Source organism: Notolabrus celidotus, chromosome 1, assembly GCF_009762535.1.
Source record: "Notolabrus celidotus isolate fNotCel1 chromosome 1, fNotCel1.pri, whole genome shotgun sequence".
Taxonomy (NCBI): Eukaryota; Metazoa; Chordata; class Actinopteri; order Labriformes; family Labridae; genus Notolabrus; species Notolabrus celidotus.
In genome coordinates, this window is record NC_048272.1 from 28,536,920 (window position 1) to 28,552,434 (window position 15,515).

The window sequence follows — 15,515 nt, forward strand, 5'->3', positions numbered from 1 at the left end:
GTGTTAGTATGCTTTTATCTGTAAAGTCTACCTCTCTCTCTGAACGTGACAAGATTGGCACCCCAAAGCTCTGAAATTAAAATGGTATACTTCTTCTGCAATCCATACAAAAAATGAATTGTAAAATGATAGTTTGATGTTTCATAGGTTCTAAACTACTTTTCCTTGGGAGCTACCTTAAGTCACCGCTTGTTGCCTGGCAACTGTTCAGGTTGGCTGTCAGTGCCAATCATTGTCTGCTTCATTCTGTCAACCACACTGTTTGATTGATTCTATCCTGAATCAGAAGATGGTGAGGTTTGAGTGCAGAATAACAGTAAAAAGATTTTTTGGGTTCAGAAATCTTCAGGAGAAGAATGCAAAGATGAAGCCCTCACTTTCACTACCATGGGAAAAAAAAGCTATTTTGATATATATATCATTTTGAAAATATGTCTACATGTACCACCTCTTTTTGTTGACAGCGCCACATATTGTGTCATGTAGTTGCTGCTGGTACATGCCGTGTATGTCAGCTGCAGCATAGCCTATGAAGCTTTCAAGCCTGCAGCGATTTTAGATGTTGTAACCCCTTAACATGATAAAACAATAAAGCTTATTTTTTTAATCATTTGTCAGAGACCTACATATTCAACATTTCTACTGTGAAGTGATCATTTCATAAATTAACAGTCACAATAACATAGGGATCCATTTAAGTGGATTTTTCTCTCAGGTTGGAATTACACACACACGCACAAACGTTGTTTGTCTTGACTGCTGAAGGAGAGAATAAAAAAGCCCCAGTTACCTTTTAATTTCGATATATAAGCTCAAACAAAGCAGACTATAACACCTTTATTTCTCGTTAAAAAAATAAAATATCCTTTTGTTTTAGGCTGCAAAGCAATTAACTTTTTCGAAGTGTAAATACAGAGCTCAACACTTGAATTCCTCTCTGGGTCCTGGGGTGCTGCAGCTCTAACTTCTGGCTCACTTTTTTTGATTGGAAATCTTCCACTTGTTGCCTCACTAAGTTCTCAGACCATACAAGCAGCTGCTGCTCCTTCTGCTTCCTGACCCCTTGAGTTTGTAACTTTCACACAGCAGAGAAGTACCGGTACTTCTCTACATTAAGTCAGAGCACTGCTACATTTATTCCAGATCCCTGCCTCACCGCAAAAAATAGTCCTTGCATTTTTTTTACTTATATAAGTTTGCATAAAGCTGAGCCTCTGCAGCAGATCCCTCTAAGGCACTGCCAGTTATTAAAGCAGGCTCATGTGAAGCTCTGTTACAGCATTAGTAAAACAATGCACTGCAATGTAGATTCCCTGGCGGCTCTTTAGCCCTTCTACTTTTGAAAGGCTTCCTCAGCATTATTGGAGTAATTGTTTATGACTGAGGGAGGGGCACGTTGCAGCCTAGTCATCATCCTGTGTAATAATATGGCACAGTGTGACGCGGAATTGAAGAGAGGAAATCAGCAACTCAGGGTGATTCATGAACACCCTGATAGATCTAATGAAAAAGTGTTCATGTTTAATCTCTTATTCTCTCTGTCCTCTGTCTTTTTCTGTTTCAGGTCAGAAGCAGCCATGCCATTTGGCTGTTTAACAATTGGAGAAAAGAAGGATTATCACAATCCTTCAGATGTGACAGATAAATATGACCTGGGTCAGATTGTTAAATCGTGAGTATATCCATGGCTTCTTCAACATTGTCATCAAGGAATTTTAAAAAATGATTTATCTCTTTTCTCGTATGATTTATACTGATATGAAATGCTTTGAATATATCTTTTCAGGGAGGAATTCTGTGAGATATTCAGAGCCAAGGACAAAACTACAATGAAAATGTACACATGTAAAAAGTTCCTGAAGAAGGATGGGAGGAAAGTTCGCAAGGCTGCAAAAAATGAGATTGTCATCCTGAAGATGTAAGTAATGTTTTATAGTTGAAATTCCCCGGGGGAGTCATGGTCTTTTTTTTTTTTTTTCTACACTATTTCATCTTCTTAATTACTTAGTTCAGGGGCAAAATTTCCTTTTTATAGGAAGCAGACATTCTCGGTGCCCGTTTTGTAAAAATAAGTGAAGCAAATCAAATTTTTCTCAGTGATCACACATAACCTGTGTTTCTAAAAGCCCTCTTCATCTGAGACAGACTTCAAACCTACCTGCAGATTTAAAGATTTAGTGGATGATTTTTATTTATCATAGATAAGTGCCAGCGCTAGTTAGCATAGCCACATAGCTACATGTTCGTAGCTGTGTACCAAGACACACGTCGACATACTGACAAATAAAACAACAAGAAACACTAAATCTGTGACCAATCCTTCAGAAAGGTCCTGCTACAGGCGCCTCTCCGTCAGGATCAGATTCTGGATCAGATTCAGAGGGTTGAAGTAACGTGATCTGTGAGCAGCCGTGTATATTTAGCCAACATGTAAACATTAGATCAAAGTGCTGGACAGCCGAGGCACATCCACTTCCGGAGGGGGCGTGGTCAGAGAGAAAACAGAGTGTTCTGAGGAGGACTGAAGAAGAGGGCTTTTCAGGCATGCCAAAATCTGATTTCAAAGTGTTTTTTTGAGCATAAACTTTAAAGACATGTTTTGGGGGACCTCTTAGACCAATATATATAGATGAAAAAAGCGTGATATGTCACCTTTAAGTCGTACCTGGGATTGAACTTTTCATCGAAGGAGCATATCAGATGAATTCCCTTTTCTAGTCGCTGATTCTTATATTTGTTGATATGTGTCTTTAGGGTGTCTTTTTGTCTATGTGAAAGACATTTTTGTTGTTGGTTTGGTACTGAGATTATCAGACCAATTCTTTAGAAGCACATATCAAAGAGTGTTTTGTGCACTAACCCATGAATTAGGAAACAATGGTGTAACAGCAGATGGTCCGTAGAGAATCCCCCTGATTTAAAAAGAGAGATACACTGTAGTGTTACGGTCCTGATGTTGCTGCTGTAAGCTTTACTCCATGTCCAATTTATCTCCCACTTGGAATTCATTTCATGTCTGCTTATTTATTTCAATGCTGAAATTTTAAATCCAGATTGATGTATGTGGTCATCAAACAGCCCCCAGAATGAACCAGAAATTGTCCAACAGATTTGCGGTACTTTTTGCCAAAAATCCCATAATGAAGTGCTTGTCCTCGGCTTCTGTCATAGCAGAAATGTAAATTACAGTTATGTAACACTACACCTGTCAGTGATGACGCATATGATAATGAGAAATATACCACATTTTGGGTCTGGGATGAATGAGTAAGCAATTTCAGACACAGCTCTATTGACCCTGTTCTGCATTTAGTATAATTGAAGGCAATGAGATCACAGCCAACTTTACTGGCAAGAACAACATTTTGCAGTCTCAAATACTGTTGCCTTATGGGCCCAGTTCATCATGAAGTTTCCCATCTGGTGCTGTGGTTGTAAAAGGCATGGTAAGATGCACAGCACTGCACTGCTGCATGGTCGTTTTTTTCCCCAGATGGATGCATCAGATAACATAAATGCGTTTATCTGTGGATGGAAATTTGAATAATAAACTCTCAGTGTTAAGAAGTTAAATTAACAGATGTGTGGTTACAATTACTTTTCTTATTCCACAGTTGCTTCCCTTCACCCATGTGTTATTAATAACACTGTAGTATATATTTATATTATTCCTCCATCTGAATGAATGAATGATGCAGTTCTCCTGTGTGAATCCTGAAATCATTCTTTCTCTCTCTTTGTGTTTCTATCTCTATCTATTTTTCATGACATGTCTCGTCAGGGTGAAGCATCCCAATATTCTCCAGCTGGTGGACGTCTTTGAGACCAAGAAGGAGTACTTCCTCTTCCTTGAACTGTGAGTTCAGATGTCTTGGGCACCAGGGGAAAATGCTTTCTGCTTGTCTTTGCAGCAGCTTGGGCCTGCTGGGCTGTGTGTGTTGATTACACACTCGTGGGGAATAAGCTGTTGTAGCCTGAGGCCTGGTAGATATGAGAACAGCTCTGAACTCACTTATTTGGTATTCAGATATGATTGCTTGCTAGCTGCACCATTCTCATCAGCATGTTTTCTAGGGGAATTAGATACAGTTCTATGGATATGCTAAATGTTCAATGGTAGTTTCATCCTTTGAGGACACGTGATTAGCGGGTTTGGGGTTCTGGTTAAAAAGATCATCAAACACACACACACACACACACACACACACACAAACACACAAACACACAAACACACAAACACACAAACATCTATCGGGGAATAATTAGACTCATTTCCCTTAGTGGGTGGGTTGCATCCTGCAATCCTGTCAGAAAATACAATTATTGTAACAGTGTAATTAACATTTCACTCCAGTTATTCAATGCAAAAGTACCTTTGCAAGTCTCTATACAAGCAAATAATTTTTTCTTTCCTGGAGAGTTTGTAATTGGAAAGTGTTACCAGAGCCCTAAAGCAGAACCAAACACAGGAAGAGAGAGGTTTGTGAGAAAGGGGCTTTAAGTCATGTCTAAACAAATAAGATAGCAGCTGAGAATCTCCTACTCTAAATTTTGTATTCATGTAATGCCTTCTTTTTTTTTTCTTCTTAAGTGCAACAGGCCGAGAAGTATTTGACTGGATCCTTGACCAGGGCTACTACTCAGAACGAGATACCAGCAATGTGGTGCGCCAGGTTTTGGAGGCTGTGGCCTACCTCCACTCCCTGCATATTGTTCACAGAAACCTCAAGGTAACAGCCTCAGCTTTCATTTTCTTTACGGTGAAGGATGCCCAAAATATTAGTTTATGATAGGGAAGGGCCTATACTGAAAGGGTATGACAGTAGGTAGCATGTCTATATGCTATATGCTATATGCTATATTGTAAGCAACAGATACTTCTGACCAAGTAATCGGATTGGACAGGATCAGTGGGACTTTCCACAGTGTGCATCCCTGCAACTCACCTGTTGTTACTGTTACTTAACTTTACAGCAGACAGTGTTTGTCTTGAGTGAACAAACTAGTCCCTCAGAGTCACACAACAGACTCTTATTTCATTGGCTGCACTATAAGTGAGTTTTATTATATGCTATGAAACGGTTGTGTAAAAGCAAGATCACACTCAAAGCTGTGATGTTCTACTGAACTTCAGCACACTGTGAGTATTATTTGCAGCCTCCTGTTTTGTGCTGAATTATGCCAATGTTGAAATTCCCTCCATCTCATATATAGCCAAAATAATGTATTCTTTTTTGATCCTATCCCGTATGTAAGTGCACACAGGTGCAACAGCAAGCTTGGCTACGTGAAACCAAAAGGAAGTTGGACACACACCTGGGTAGGGGGAATGTGATTCCCTGTATGACATCATTCACACAAATAAAACTCTCATACTTCATCGTATGCAGATTGAGGAGGGCGAACCAGGGATAGAGGAAAAGGTCATTGCTATGTTAATACTAGCTATAGTACAAGCTTGATTAGCTTTCCCAGCTTGACACATGTCTCATGACCTTGAATTAGATCTTAGGCTACAATAAAACCAATTCTTATTATTCCATTTCTTATTCCGAAATATGTCAAACGTGGTCAAAGCTCTTAGCTTGTGTCCAATCATAGTAAAACAACTAAATTACTCAGATTGTCTCTCGTTTGATTTTCTTTCTGCTTTAATTCACACTACACAATTAATATGTGCTTTTAGATGTTCTGAGGGGATCCTTTTAATTTTCTTTCTGTCAGAAAATGATCTCACGACTGAAATTCAACCTTCTCATTACATGATTAACTATGAAAACGATAGACCCTCAGCATGAATAATTTATTGGAAGCTGTCATTGTTTTTTTCAGTTGGAGAACTTGGTTTATTACAACCGCCTGAAGCACTCTAAGATAGTCATCAGCGACTTCCATCTTGCCAAGCTGGAGAATGGACTTATAAAGGATCCCTGTGGAACACCAGAGTACTTGGGTGAGAATATAAATAAACCAACAATTTAACACAAGCAGATCATCAGAGGATGTGATGTGGCTGCCTTATGTTGCTTTAAACTAGCAGAGGTTGTAATAAGGTGTCTGTCTTGGGTGCAGCTCCTGAAGTGGTTGGCAGACAGCGTTATGGGAGGCCAGTGGATTGCTGGGCAACAGGCGTCATCATGTATATTCTGTAAGTTGTGAAGCAAAGGGAAACCTTTACCACCCATTTCAATGCAGAACGGTCATTTTCAAAAGAAAGTAGTGACATTTATTTGACTTATTAATTTGCTGCTTTTTTTTCCCCCACATCAGGTTGTCAGGCAACCCTCCTTTTTATGATGAAACTGATGACGATGATTATGAAAACCATGACAAGAACCTGTTCCGAAAGATACTGGCAGGAGATTATGAGTTTGACTCTCCGTATTGGGATGACATTTCTGATTCAGGTACTTCAAGATGAACACTTTGAGTTCACACAATGAATTCTCACTGAGTTAATATTTCAAAATCAAGAGTTTCTCCTGTCTTACCTCCAAACACATCATAGTTATGTCCCTGTCCATCAGGATAACAAACCCTGCTTTTTTTTTTGTTCTTTTCTCACAGCTAAGACTCTAGTTGCCCGTCTGATGGAGGTGGATCAAGACCAGAGACTGACAGCCCAGGAGGCTATAAATCATGAATGGTAAGTATGAGAGCTACGCTGTATTGTGCAAACCACTTCAACTTGAGCGATCTATGAACAGACTTTGTTTCCAATGTTTTTAAAAGGTAACAGTTCAGGTAAAAATGATCTGAATTGATTAAGTTTTTTGTTACTGCTGCAACAACAAACTGGTGCTGCTTACTACATTTTTAGTGGGGCCCAGTCAAAAAACTGTCAATAAAATTCTTAAAGGTTAGACAGTCTGGCAAAAGTTTGCACAGAGTTAAAATAAACATCAAGTTGCAACATACTGAGTGCAGCAGCCATGTGACATCCAAAGATAGGGCTGATGTGAGTTGGATTGTGTTCCCATTTTGTACAACAGGATCTCTGGCGGTGCAGCTTCAGATAAGAACATCAAGGAAAATGTGTGTGCACAAATAGAGAAGAACTTCGCCAGAGCTAAATGGAAGGTAAGCCGTTCTGTTCTTCCTCACAAAGCTCAACAGGACATGTACAGTTCTTGTACATGAAGGTGTAGTATTGCAGTGTTTTATAACAGTGATGGCAGTCCGTTGAGAGTTGATGTTCTTTGAGCGAGTCTCCAGGATACAGCACCTTTTTGAGTTCACTTTGTTCTTCCTTCTACAGAAAGCAGTGCGGGTCACCACCATCATGAAGAGACTGAGAGTACCCGAGGCAAAGACAACCAGCCCGGAGGCGGCTGCTCCAGCAGACTCCACAGCTCCCCAGACAGCCACAGACCCCTCTGCGCCTTCTTCTACAGCAGCACCTGAAGGAGCGCCTGCTGAAGTCACAGAGCCCCCTGCAACAGCAGAGATAAGCCAACCAGCACCGGAAGCAGGAGCCGGTGAGGCTGCCTCAGTTGCTGAGCCCCAGCAACCAAGCCCCCCACCACAGGAGGCCGAGCCTACATCACGCTGCAACGGAGAAGCTGTAGCTGCTCCCGATGCAACCTCTGAGGCTGGGAATGAGCAGGGTTAAACCCTCCTCCAAACCTTCTCTGTGTGACCTCTGAAGTCCCCACCAACCCCTGCACACTGTACATTAGCTGCTAGCATGGTGACACTGACTCTGCTTCTTTCTCACTTGCAGCATTAGAATCATCTCATGGAGGCTGTGTGCTACCTTTCCTGAGTGCTGCGTTGTATTGGTTATGTTTCTACATGTGTTGTGTTTTTTTCACTGACCCGCCAGCGTTTTATGTCAGTTTATATGAACCACTTCTATCTTTGAATACTTGAGTTTGAAGGGCAAAAACAGATATGCGGTCAAACTGTGGCTTTCAGCTAAACTTTTCTTTTTGCTTTGATTCCTGTTAATGAGCACACTTTAGAAACATCTCCCTCCTGGCATTGCAAATACAGAATTTGTTCTTTGAATCAGTAGAAAAGTTTCGCCTGTGTAATTTTGACCTTAAACTCTAACACTTCCTAAGTGCTTGTCCTTGCACATTGAGAAGATTACTTAACCCTGTCATAGGAGAAACATAGCTACCTGTCTTTCTATAATTGTCTACACTGATTTTGTGTTACAATGACGAGACTGGTGACTGGGAGCCATCATGCCCAGTATGGTATATTTGAACGAGGCAGCTTTAAACATAAAAACACACACATACATTTTGTTTCTTTGCTGACTTCCTGCTCAGGAAAGCACCTCATAGCTGTATGTATAAAGATTCTGTATATAGAGACCTTTGTAGAAGTAGCCAAAACAGCATGTACTCTCACTTTTTGCTGTTCATTTTACATTTACAAACACTTGATGGATAAAGATACTCATCTGACTACTTTGTCTTAACATAAGTCACAGCTCCCTCATCCTCACCTCTTCTCACAAAATATTTAGAATTGTTTTTTAAAGCGCACTGCACATTATGCTGTCTATTGCTACTACTCATTCAGGCCCTCTGCTGTCTCTAAAGTTTGATGAAAAAAGAAGTCTTCATTTCATTGCACTTCTATGCATTAAATTAATTTGTAGCTTTCCATTTTTAGAGATGTTATTTCATCACATCTTTATCCATCATGTGACTAAAACAGTTTTTTTGGGGGGGGGAGGAACTAGATCTCAGTTTACTCGCATCTACTGTGGTTTAACCTTGACCCCTGTGTTAGGACTCTGACTTAAATGCCACATATGTCTTAATATTAAGTTGTAACTTAAAAACAAAATGTGCATTAACTGACCACATGCAGCTTTCAAGAGAAGACATGCATAATTTTGACTTTGTGGTAACTAGAGCTCTTTTCATGAACACAGCCTTTCTGACATGTATTCTGCTGACACCCAATGTTTGAAGTAAATATTTCTTTTTTTTTTAACTTTTCTATTAATTCTCTATTTATTTATATTTACACATCAAATTTTATTTTTTGTTGTTGTTTTAAATTTTGTCTTTTTTTTTTTCCATAGATTTCTTATAAACAGTAATAACAAACTATCCTTTGCTGTCACTGGTCCCCTTGAGCATTAATAAAGAGCTACAGAACAAGTTCTCTGTAATCACTCTAGAGGATATTGAGCAATATTCGACTGGCTGCAGAAACTGTGATTCCTGGTGTCCTTTCGATACAGTCCATGTACCTGTAAGTGGAAGTCTTTAGTCCTCGCCAGCTGTCAGGCCCATCATGGCCACTTAACAAACACGTGGCTGCTGTCAGATAAGTGTGTGGGGGCTGATAGATAAGACCATTTTGCTCCTCTGGCCCCTGAGTGCCCACATGGTTCCTTGTGTGAACACACATTTAGCCATGGGCTTTTATTCTCTGGTCACATGGAGACAGCCGCCATGTTGTCAACACAATTGTTAGAATAGATAGATATGAAATATAGTAAGCACACTGTTATGGCGATTTTGTCCCACCCAATCTGTTGTCAAGAGTATTTACAGTGAGCACATGTGCATTTGTATAAAAGTGTGCATTTAAAATTAAAAGGGGCTTTGTTTGGCTTTGTGGTAACATTTACACATGTATCTACTTTTAATTTGTAATGAAGTAGATTGGTGGACGACCAATCGTTCAGATTTTACAGCTGTATTATTTCTTACATTGTTATTTCTTTCTTACAAGAGTAATATTTAGATATTTATGAGAGGCTTTAACAGAAGATTAAAAGAGACTTTTGTGTGAATAGATTAATTCATGTAGTCTGTTTTCTTTGTTTAGATGGCAAATAAATACTGTTTCAATACTGTTACACAGTTTAAAGCAATGCTTTTTCCAATACATTCCTCACTGTATTTAATATTCCACGTTTGTTCATTTTGCCATGCACTTACAGGTGTATTTGTAGATGTGATGTTTGCCAGGACCAGTGGTCACCTGTAGGTCCTGTCTTGCATTTGTGAGCTCTGTACTGTTCTCCTTGACTGAGTTGATGACTTTGATGGTATTAAAATTTACTTCATCTATTTATTCATGTGCAGTTTTCATCATTTATCTTCTGAGTCCACAGTCATGGGGGCATGGATATGAAGTAGAAAATGTGTGAAACAGCCTGTGACACCCTACTCTACTTTCCCCTTACGCAGAGGAGAGCATCTGTGTTACACGCTCTCCATTAGCACAAGCTTAGCACCCACCCTGGTGCTGTGCGAATTTCAGCTTGAAAAATCCCAGCAGTGCCATTTGGCCACACTTTCCAGGGTACTTGAATTGCACAGCATTTGGATAATAATGCAGAGAACTCGCTTTCTAGGCCCTCTGGGGATTCAATAGGTTTCTCCTGGGAGATTTTCTCCTTTTCATGCACATTGTGCTATGTTATGCAGCCATCCGTACACTCTTGGGGCTCAGAGGGATACTATATCTGTGTCTGCGCTGTTGGATGACTTCATTACGAACCTTAGGGTGAGGAAGTGTCAGACTCTTGTTTGTCTCAGCCAAGAATGTAGAGATGAAAGGCTGTCAGTCAGAGTCTGTCCTTTCCGAGTTGATAAATATTACATCTAACACCATGATTTCAAAAGAAGTAACACCAAAATATGAATAAAGTAAAAATTACATTGAATACCAAAATATTTTAAATGATGGGCAAAACTAGTCTTGCACACTAACTATACTGAAAAAGCATGTAAGACAGTTAAGACACAGAATATAAGTTTTCTTACAACAACTAATTTTTCCATCATTGAGGTTTCTCTGTCAGACCCCAGACTCTCACTGATGACAATAGGTGAAGAAGCATGATAGTGATAAATGGTTTTGGTGTGTAGCATTGACTTTTTTTGGCATGTCGATGTTAAGAAGTAATCAATCACAACAACTCCCTGAATTGCTTTGCTGCCTCAGCTTACTGCATGCCACTGAGGTCAAACACTTTCCAACAATGTTGCAGTGCCTTCAATAATAAACTTCAATCAATGTCAGCAGCGGTGTAAAACAGAACTCTTTCAGTGTGAAAATTAAAGAAAGATAGAAACACAACAAAACAAACTAACAAAAAACAGAGACAAACCATTTTTTTAATATAATGGGACTTGCTTGTAATTGGGGTATAATTTGGATATGCTATTATTCAATTCAATTTCATTTTAAAAAGTGTATTTGTCCCTGGGAGGCAATTTAAACGCCATAGAACAGTAGTACAAAAAAAGAACAAAAACAGTACAATAAAAAGTAACAACCAATAACTACACAATGACATAGACAGCAGACTAAAAATGTAAAACATAAATTATGAAATATATATGGAGTAGGCAGTGGATGCAAGTGGATAGTGAACAAACTAACAAAGGCATTTTTGAACAGCTTGTCCATCATGATCAGGCTTTGTGAAAACAGATGATCTTTTCTCTACAGGTGTCAACTGATTGTTGTCCTCTGTTATTAAAGGGACAAATACTGTACATCTAAATGCTGTTCCAAACTGGTTTTAAAAAATGACTGTGTAACTTATCCATGAATGTTCAATGTAATCAAGAAAACTGTTGTTGGATCAAAAGCAGAGTCTGCTCTAGTTTCTCAGTAGAGCAGTTTAATTTAAGTGAAATATCATAGTAAGATTTTGGAATTCTGAGTATCTGAGGACTGATTGTTTCCATTTATTATTCAGTAAACATGTGACACAATATGACATCATGGTATACAAACCCACAAAAATATATATTCATATTAAGCTTTTACTTTTTAGACTTTTTTTAAAAAATATAAATATACAAGGTTGTTTATCCTGGAGAGCCCATCAGACACTGCTGCAGCCTGCCATCTGCTGTCTGACAGCATGTAATGCAGCTATAAGCAAGACTCGTGTTTGAATCATGTAGAAGCAGCAGAGAGCACTGTTGCTCCCTATTTTCTCTGCTTTACTTTGGAAGGCTCTGTGGGTCCTCAATGACCACTCCACATACGTTCCCCAGAGTCTCATCTGCAGCTGGTTTCTGCATGAGAAAATCTGACAACATGAGGACTGAGGGCTCATCAGTCAAATGGAAATTCAGTTGTTAAAGCTGCTCGTACACACAATGTAACAGTAAGAATATAGGAGACCAGGCCAAGACCAGGTTATATGATGTGCTACACCGAATGAAACATCCAGCAACATAAGGGCTAAACCCTGTAACCAAGTTTGTGGAAAGTCTCTGGGGTGGAGTTCAATGAACATCAGCTCATCAAGTTTTCAGTAGACTGAAATTGGTTTTTAGTTTTTTCACTGGGCCAAGTTTGTTGGTCTAAAGAAAGATGGTAGTGAACAAAGAACCAGCTTCATGACATGCCAAATTCTGCCCTCCTTCCAACTTCTGCTTCAAACAATGCAGTAAGTGTCTGGCTGCTCTCACTGTGAGAGAGACGGAGCAGATAGCCACAGAATGCCACCGCTGCCTCCGAGCCACCCTGCACCGATCAGACTCAACGATAAGACAGCGTTGGATTCCATATCTGAAAAGTCAGTTGAATGACGTTAGTGATGCCAGTGACATGGCTATATGTCATGTGATATGCCACTAAGGAGGTAATAACCCACAGAAATAAATCTCTTCTGTGTTATAAAGAATGCTCCATAGAACTGCCTGATCAGATTATGAGAGGTTAACATTTGTTGTGGGTAGTTTTGAATTTCATGTGGATCAGGCTCTTGGTTCAGAGCCAGTTTCTGACTCAGAGGCAGAGATGGATGGATTTGAAGTGATGCTGTGATGATACAGACATAATTTGAACAGCCACAGCGTGGGAGGATGACCTTGAATATTGTTGTCCTCTATTCATAACTGTAAAACTCCCACCCTGACTCTGCTGCTCCTTGATAAGAGTTAGATAACGAAAGGGAACAGAGCTCTGTCTATGCTGCAGGAATGAAAAGGGGACAAAATGCCATCTCAGCCTCGAATGCCCTGTGATGTTATTCAACCCATCTGACCTATTGTCTACCATGTCCTGAAATAAACTGATGCTAGAGTTAAACGGTGTCCCCAGACATGTTGTCATCCCTAGATATTCAAATATGTCATTGGGGCTAAATTAAGCTGAAGAAGTTCTCTCAATCAAATGGTCTTCCTGACTTACACCTAACAAATAGACCAAACACAGTAACAAAGAAAGAAGGGATCAAAATAGGGAACAGACCGTGTCATCCTTCAGACAGCTTTTATATGCAACTAAAATTACAGCAATACAAAGGTTTCTGTGTGATTGCATGCTGTTAGGTTTGGTCTGAATGTTCAGCAAACATAATCATTTTTACTTATTTAAATTCTCATTTTACACAGGCAAAGTATTCTTTTTACTTGAGGGTGCTAGCTGTGGTATTAGAACATCAACACATGTCATTACAGTAGATTTGATGGTAGCCTATATTAATCAACAGATAATATAGGAAAATACATAGGCTGTTATTCTAATGCTGCCTTTTAACAGCAAATCTAGAGGCATGTTTAGTGGGTTGCATTTGATTTAAAAAATGTGATAAATTTAGTGGCCTGATGGCACTATTTGAGTTTATCTTTCAAAAAGATGGACAACTGGAGAGGCTCTCTCTTTCATTCTACAAATAAACACTTCAGTTCTGCCATTGTGTGTGTGTGTGTGTGTGTGTGTGTGTGTGTGTGTGTGTGTGTGTGTGTGTGTGTGTGTGTGTGTGTGTGTGTGTTTGTGTGTGTGCATGAACAAAGAACTTCTGTTCTGTCACCTGACACTTTTATCCAGAAGAAATCAAATTTGTATTTAAACTCAATGATTAACAGACCAAATCTGGTACTTTTTAATATATCAATACGTTATGAGGTGTTACCCCCTCTGCACAATGAGGTGTTGATGAGAGCATGCCTTTGTGGTTTGATTTGACTGAGATGTGACTTTGGAAAGTCAATTAATCATTTAATTAGTTTTCAGTCATACAGCACTAAAATCACCACACGAGTTATCTCACAACTTAAGTTTTCCTTACATATTTAGAGTCCTATTGACAAAACCCCAATTTTAATTGTGAATATTAAAAAGTACAGTGTGTCTGCCTCCATGACCAAAACTGAAAAACGGTATCACAGAAGAGGGGCCTGTGTAAATGAAGGCGAGAATGGAGTTTCAAATATCCATCCCAGAAATAAAAAAAAGTACATATACTAATTTTTCTTCATTGGCAGACAGGATATCACTGATTAAGTGAAAAAAGTTAACCCCTAAGGCTGCCTATTTAATTATTTTTGACAAAGATAAGATAAGATATTACTTTATTGTGTGTTGAAGAACATTCTGATCAAATACAACTCCCATATTTCTTAAGGGTTTGGTGGGTGCCTGATGACATCTGAGGTAAATGGTAAATGGATTTGTACTTATATAGTGCTTTTCTATTCTTTCTGACCACTCAAAGTGCTTTTACACTACTCGTCACATTCACCCATTCATACCCATTCACTCACTGATGGTAGAGGCTGCTATGTAGTGAGGGACCATCAGTGTTAGCTACTCTCATTCATTCACATTCTCACACCCCTGAACAACAGAGGTAGCAATTCAGAGTTCAGTGTCTTGCTCAAGGACACTTCGGCATGTGACTGCCGGAGCTGGTATCGAACGGCCAACCTTCCAATTGATAGACGACTGACTCTACCCACTGAGCCACAACCACTACAGACAAACTGCAAGGTGTTTGAGGCAGAGCAAAAAACCTTCAGTTTGGTCAGCTCGATAGCAGAGTATTGCTGATCATCTGGATATTTAATGTCTTCATGCTTTATGAATAATTTAGTCAATGGTTTAGTCTTGCCTTATTGATATAAGTATAGTTGAGTATCATTTTCTTTATAATGAAAACATCTAGAGAGTTTACAGATTATGTTACCTTAGAGAGGTACATGCAATGACAACTAAGTGATCTATTCTCTGTGTCGGTCTGTCTTGTCAAATATAGAGGCATAGAGTTCTTCTATCAGGAGGTCGTTTTTAACACTCACCAGTGCCGTCTTACTGCTATGGGGCACTCTAAATCCTGACTGAATGTCTTGAAACAACTGTTGTTGTACAGTATCCCCCCCACTTCTCTGTCCTTTGCTGTTTTATGGGTGACCTGAATCGATGTGGGAGAATGTGAGTCACTCTTGTATGATCAGGGGTCAGCTCAGCCATCAGGACTTTAATGAGGTGTAGAAACCCTGATGGGGTTGACTGAAGCACACTACTCTGACCTGACAACAGCTTGTTCCCTGTGGTGCTGTGAGCTGGACTTACATCCATGAACTTCCATCACACATTCCCTTTTTTTCAATATCCCATCACATCATGTCCCTCTGTAGCACAAAAGCATAAAATCAAATAAGTGTACCTTTATATTAAGTGTATTTAACTATATGTAATGAAAAATGAAAAGTGCACAGTGCTGTTGCTTTAAGAATGTAGTGATTTATGGAGGAAGAAATTCTGCCTGTGGTCAACTTGTTAAGAAA

At 39.4% G+C, this 15,515-nt stretch overlaps 1 protein-coding gene across 1 annotated transcript in view; it reads left to right on the top strand.

The window, feature by feature from the left end:
- The window catches only part of LOC117816895 (caM kinase-like vesicle-associated protein), a 50,458-nt gene extending 40,409 nt beyond the window's left edge, over positions 1-10,049 (top strand). Inside the window, exons 2-11 of the mRNA XM_034689280.1 lie at positions 1,565-1,672; positions 1,787-1,918; positions 3,782-3,856; positions 4,592-4,730; positions 5,833-5,953; positions 6,073-6,148; positions 6,271-6,407; positions 6,568-6,646; positions 6,993-7,080; positions 7,259-10,049. Coding sequence (XP_034545171.1) covers positions 1,578-1,672; positions 1,787-1,918; positions 3,782-3,856; positions 4,592-4,730; positions 5,833-5,953; positions 6,073-6,148; positions 6,271-6,407; positions 6,568-6,646; positions 6,993-7,080; positions 7,259-7,612 — 1,296 coding nt within the window. The 5' untranslated portion in view covers positions 1,565-1,577 and the 3' untranslated portion in view covers positions 7,613-10,049. The remainder of the gene's footprint in view (positions 1-1,564; positions 1,673-1,786; positions 1,919-3,781; positions 3,857-4,591; positions 4,731-5,832; positions 5,954-6,072; positions 6,149-6,270; positions 6,408-6,567; positions 6,647-6,992; positions 7,081-7,258) is intronic.
- The last annotated feature ends 5,466 nt before the right edge of the window (positions 10,050-15,515 follow it).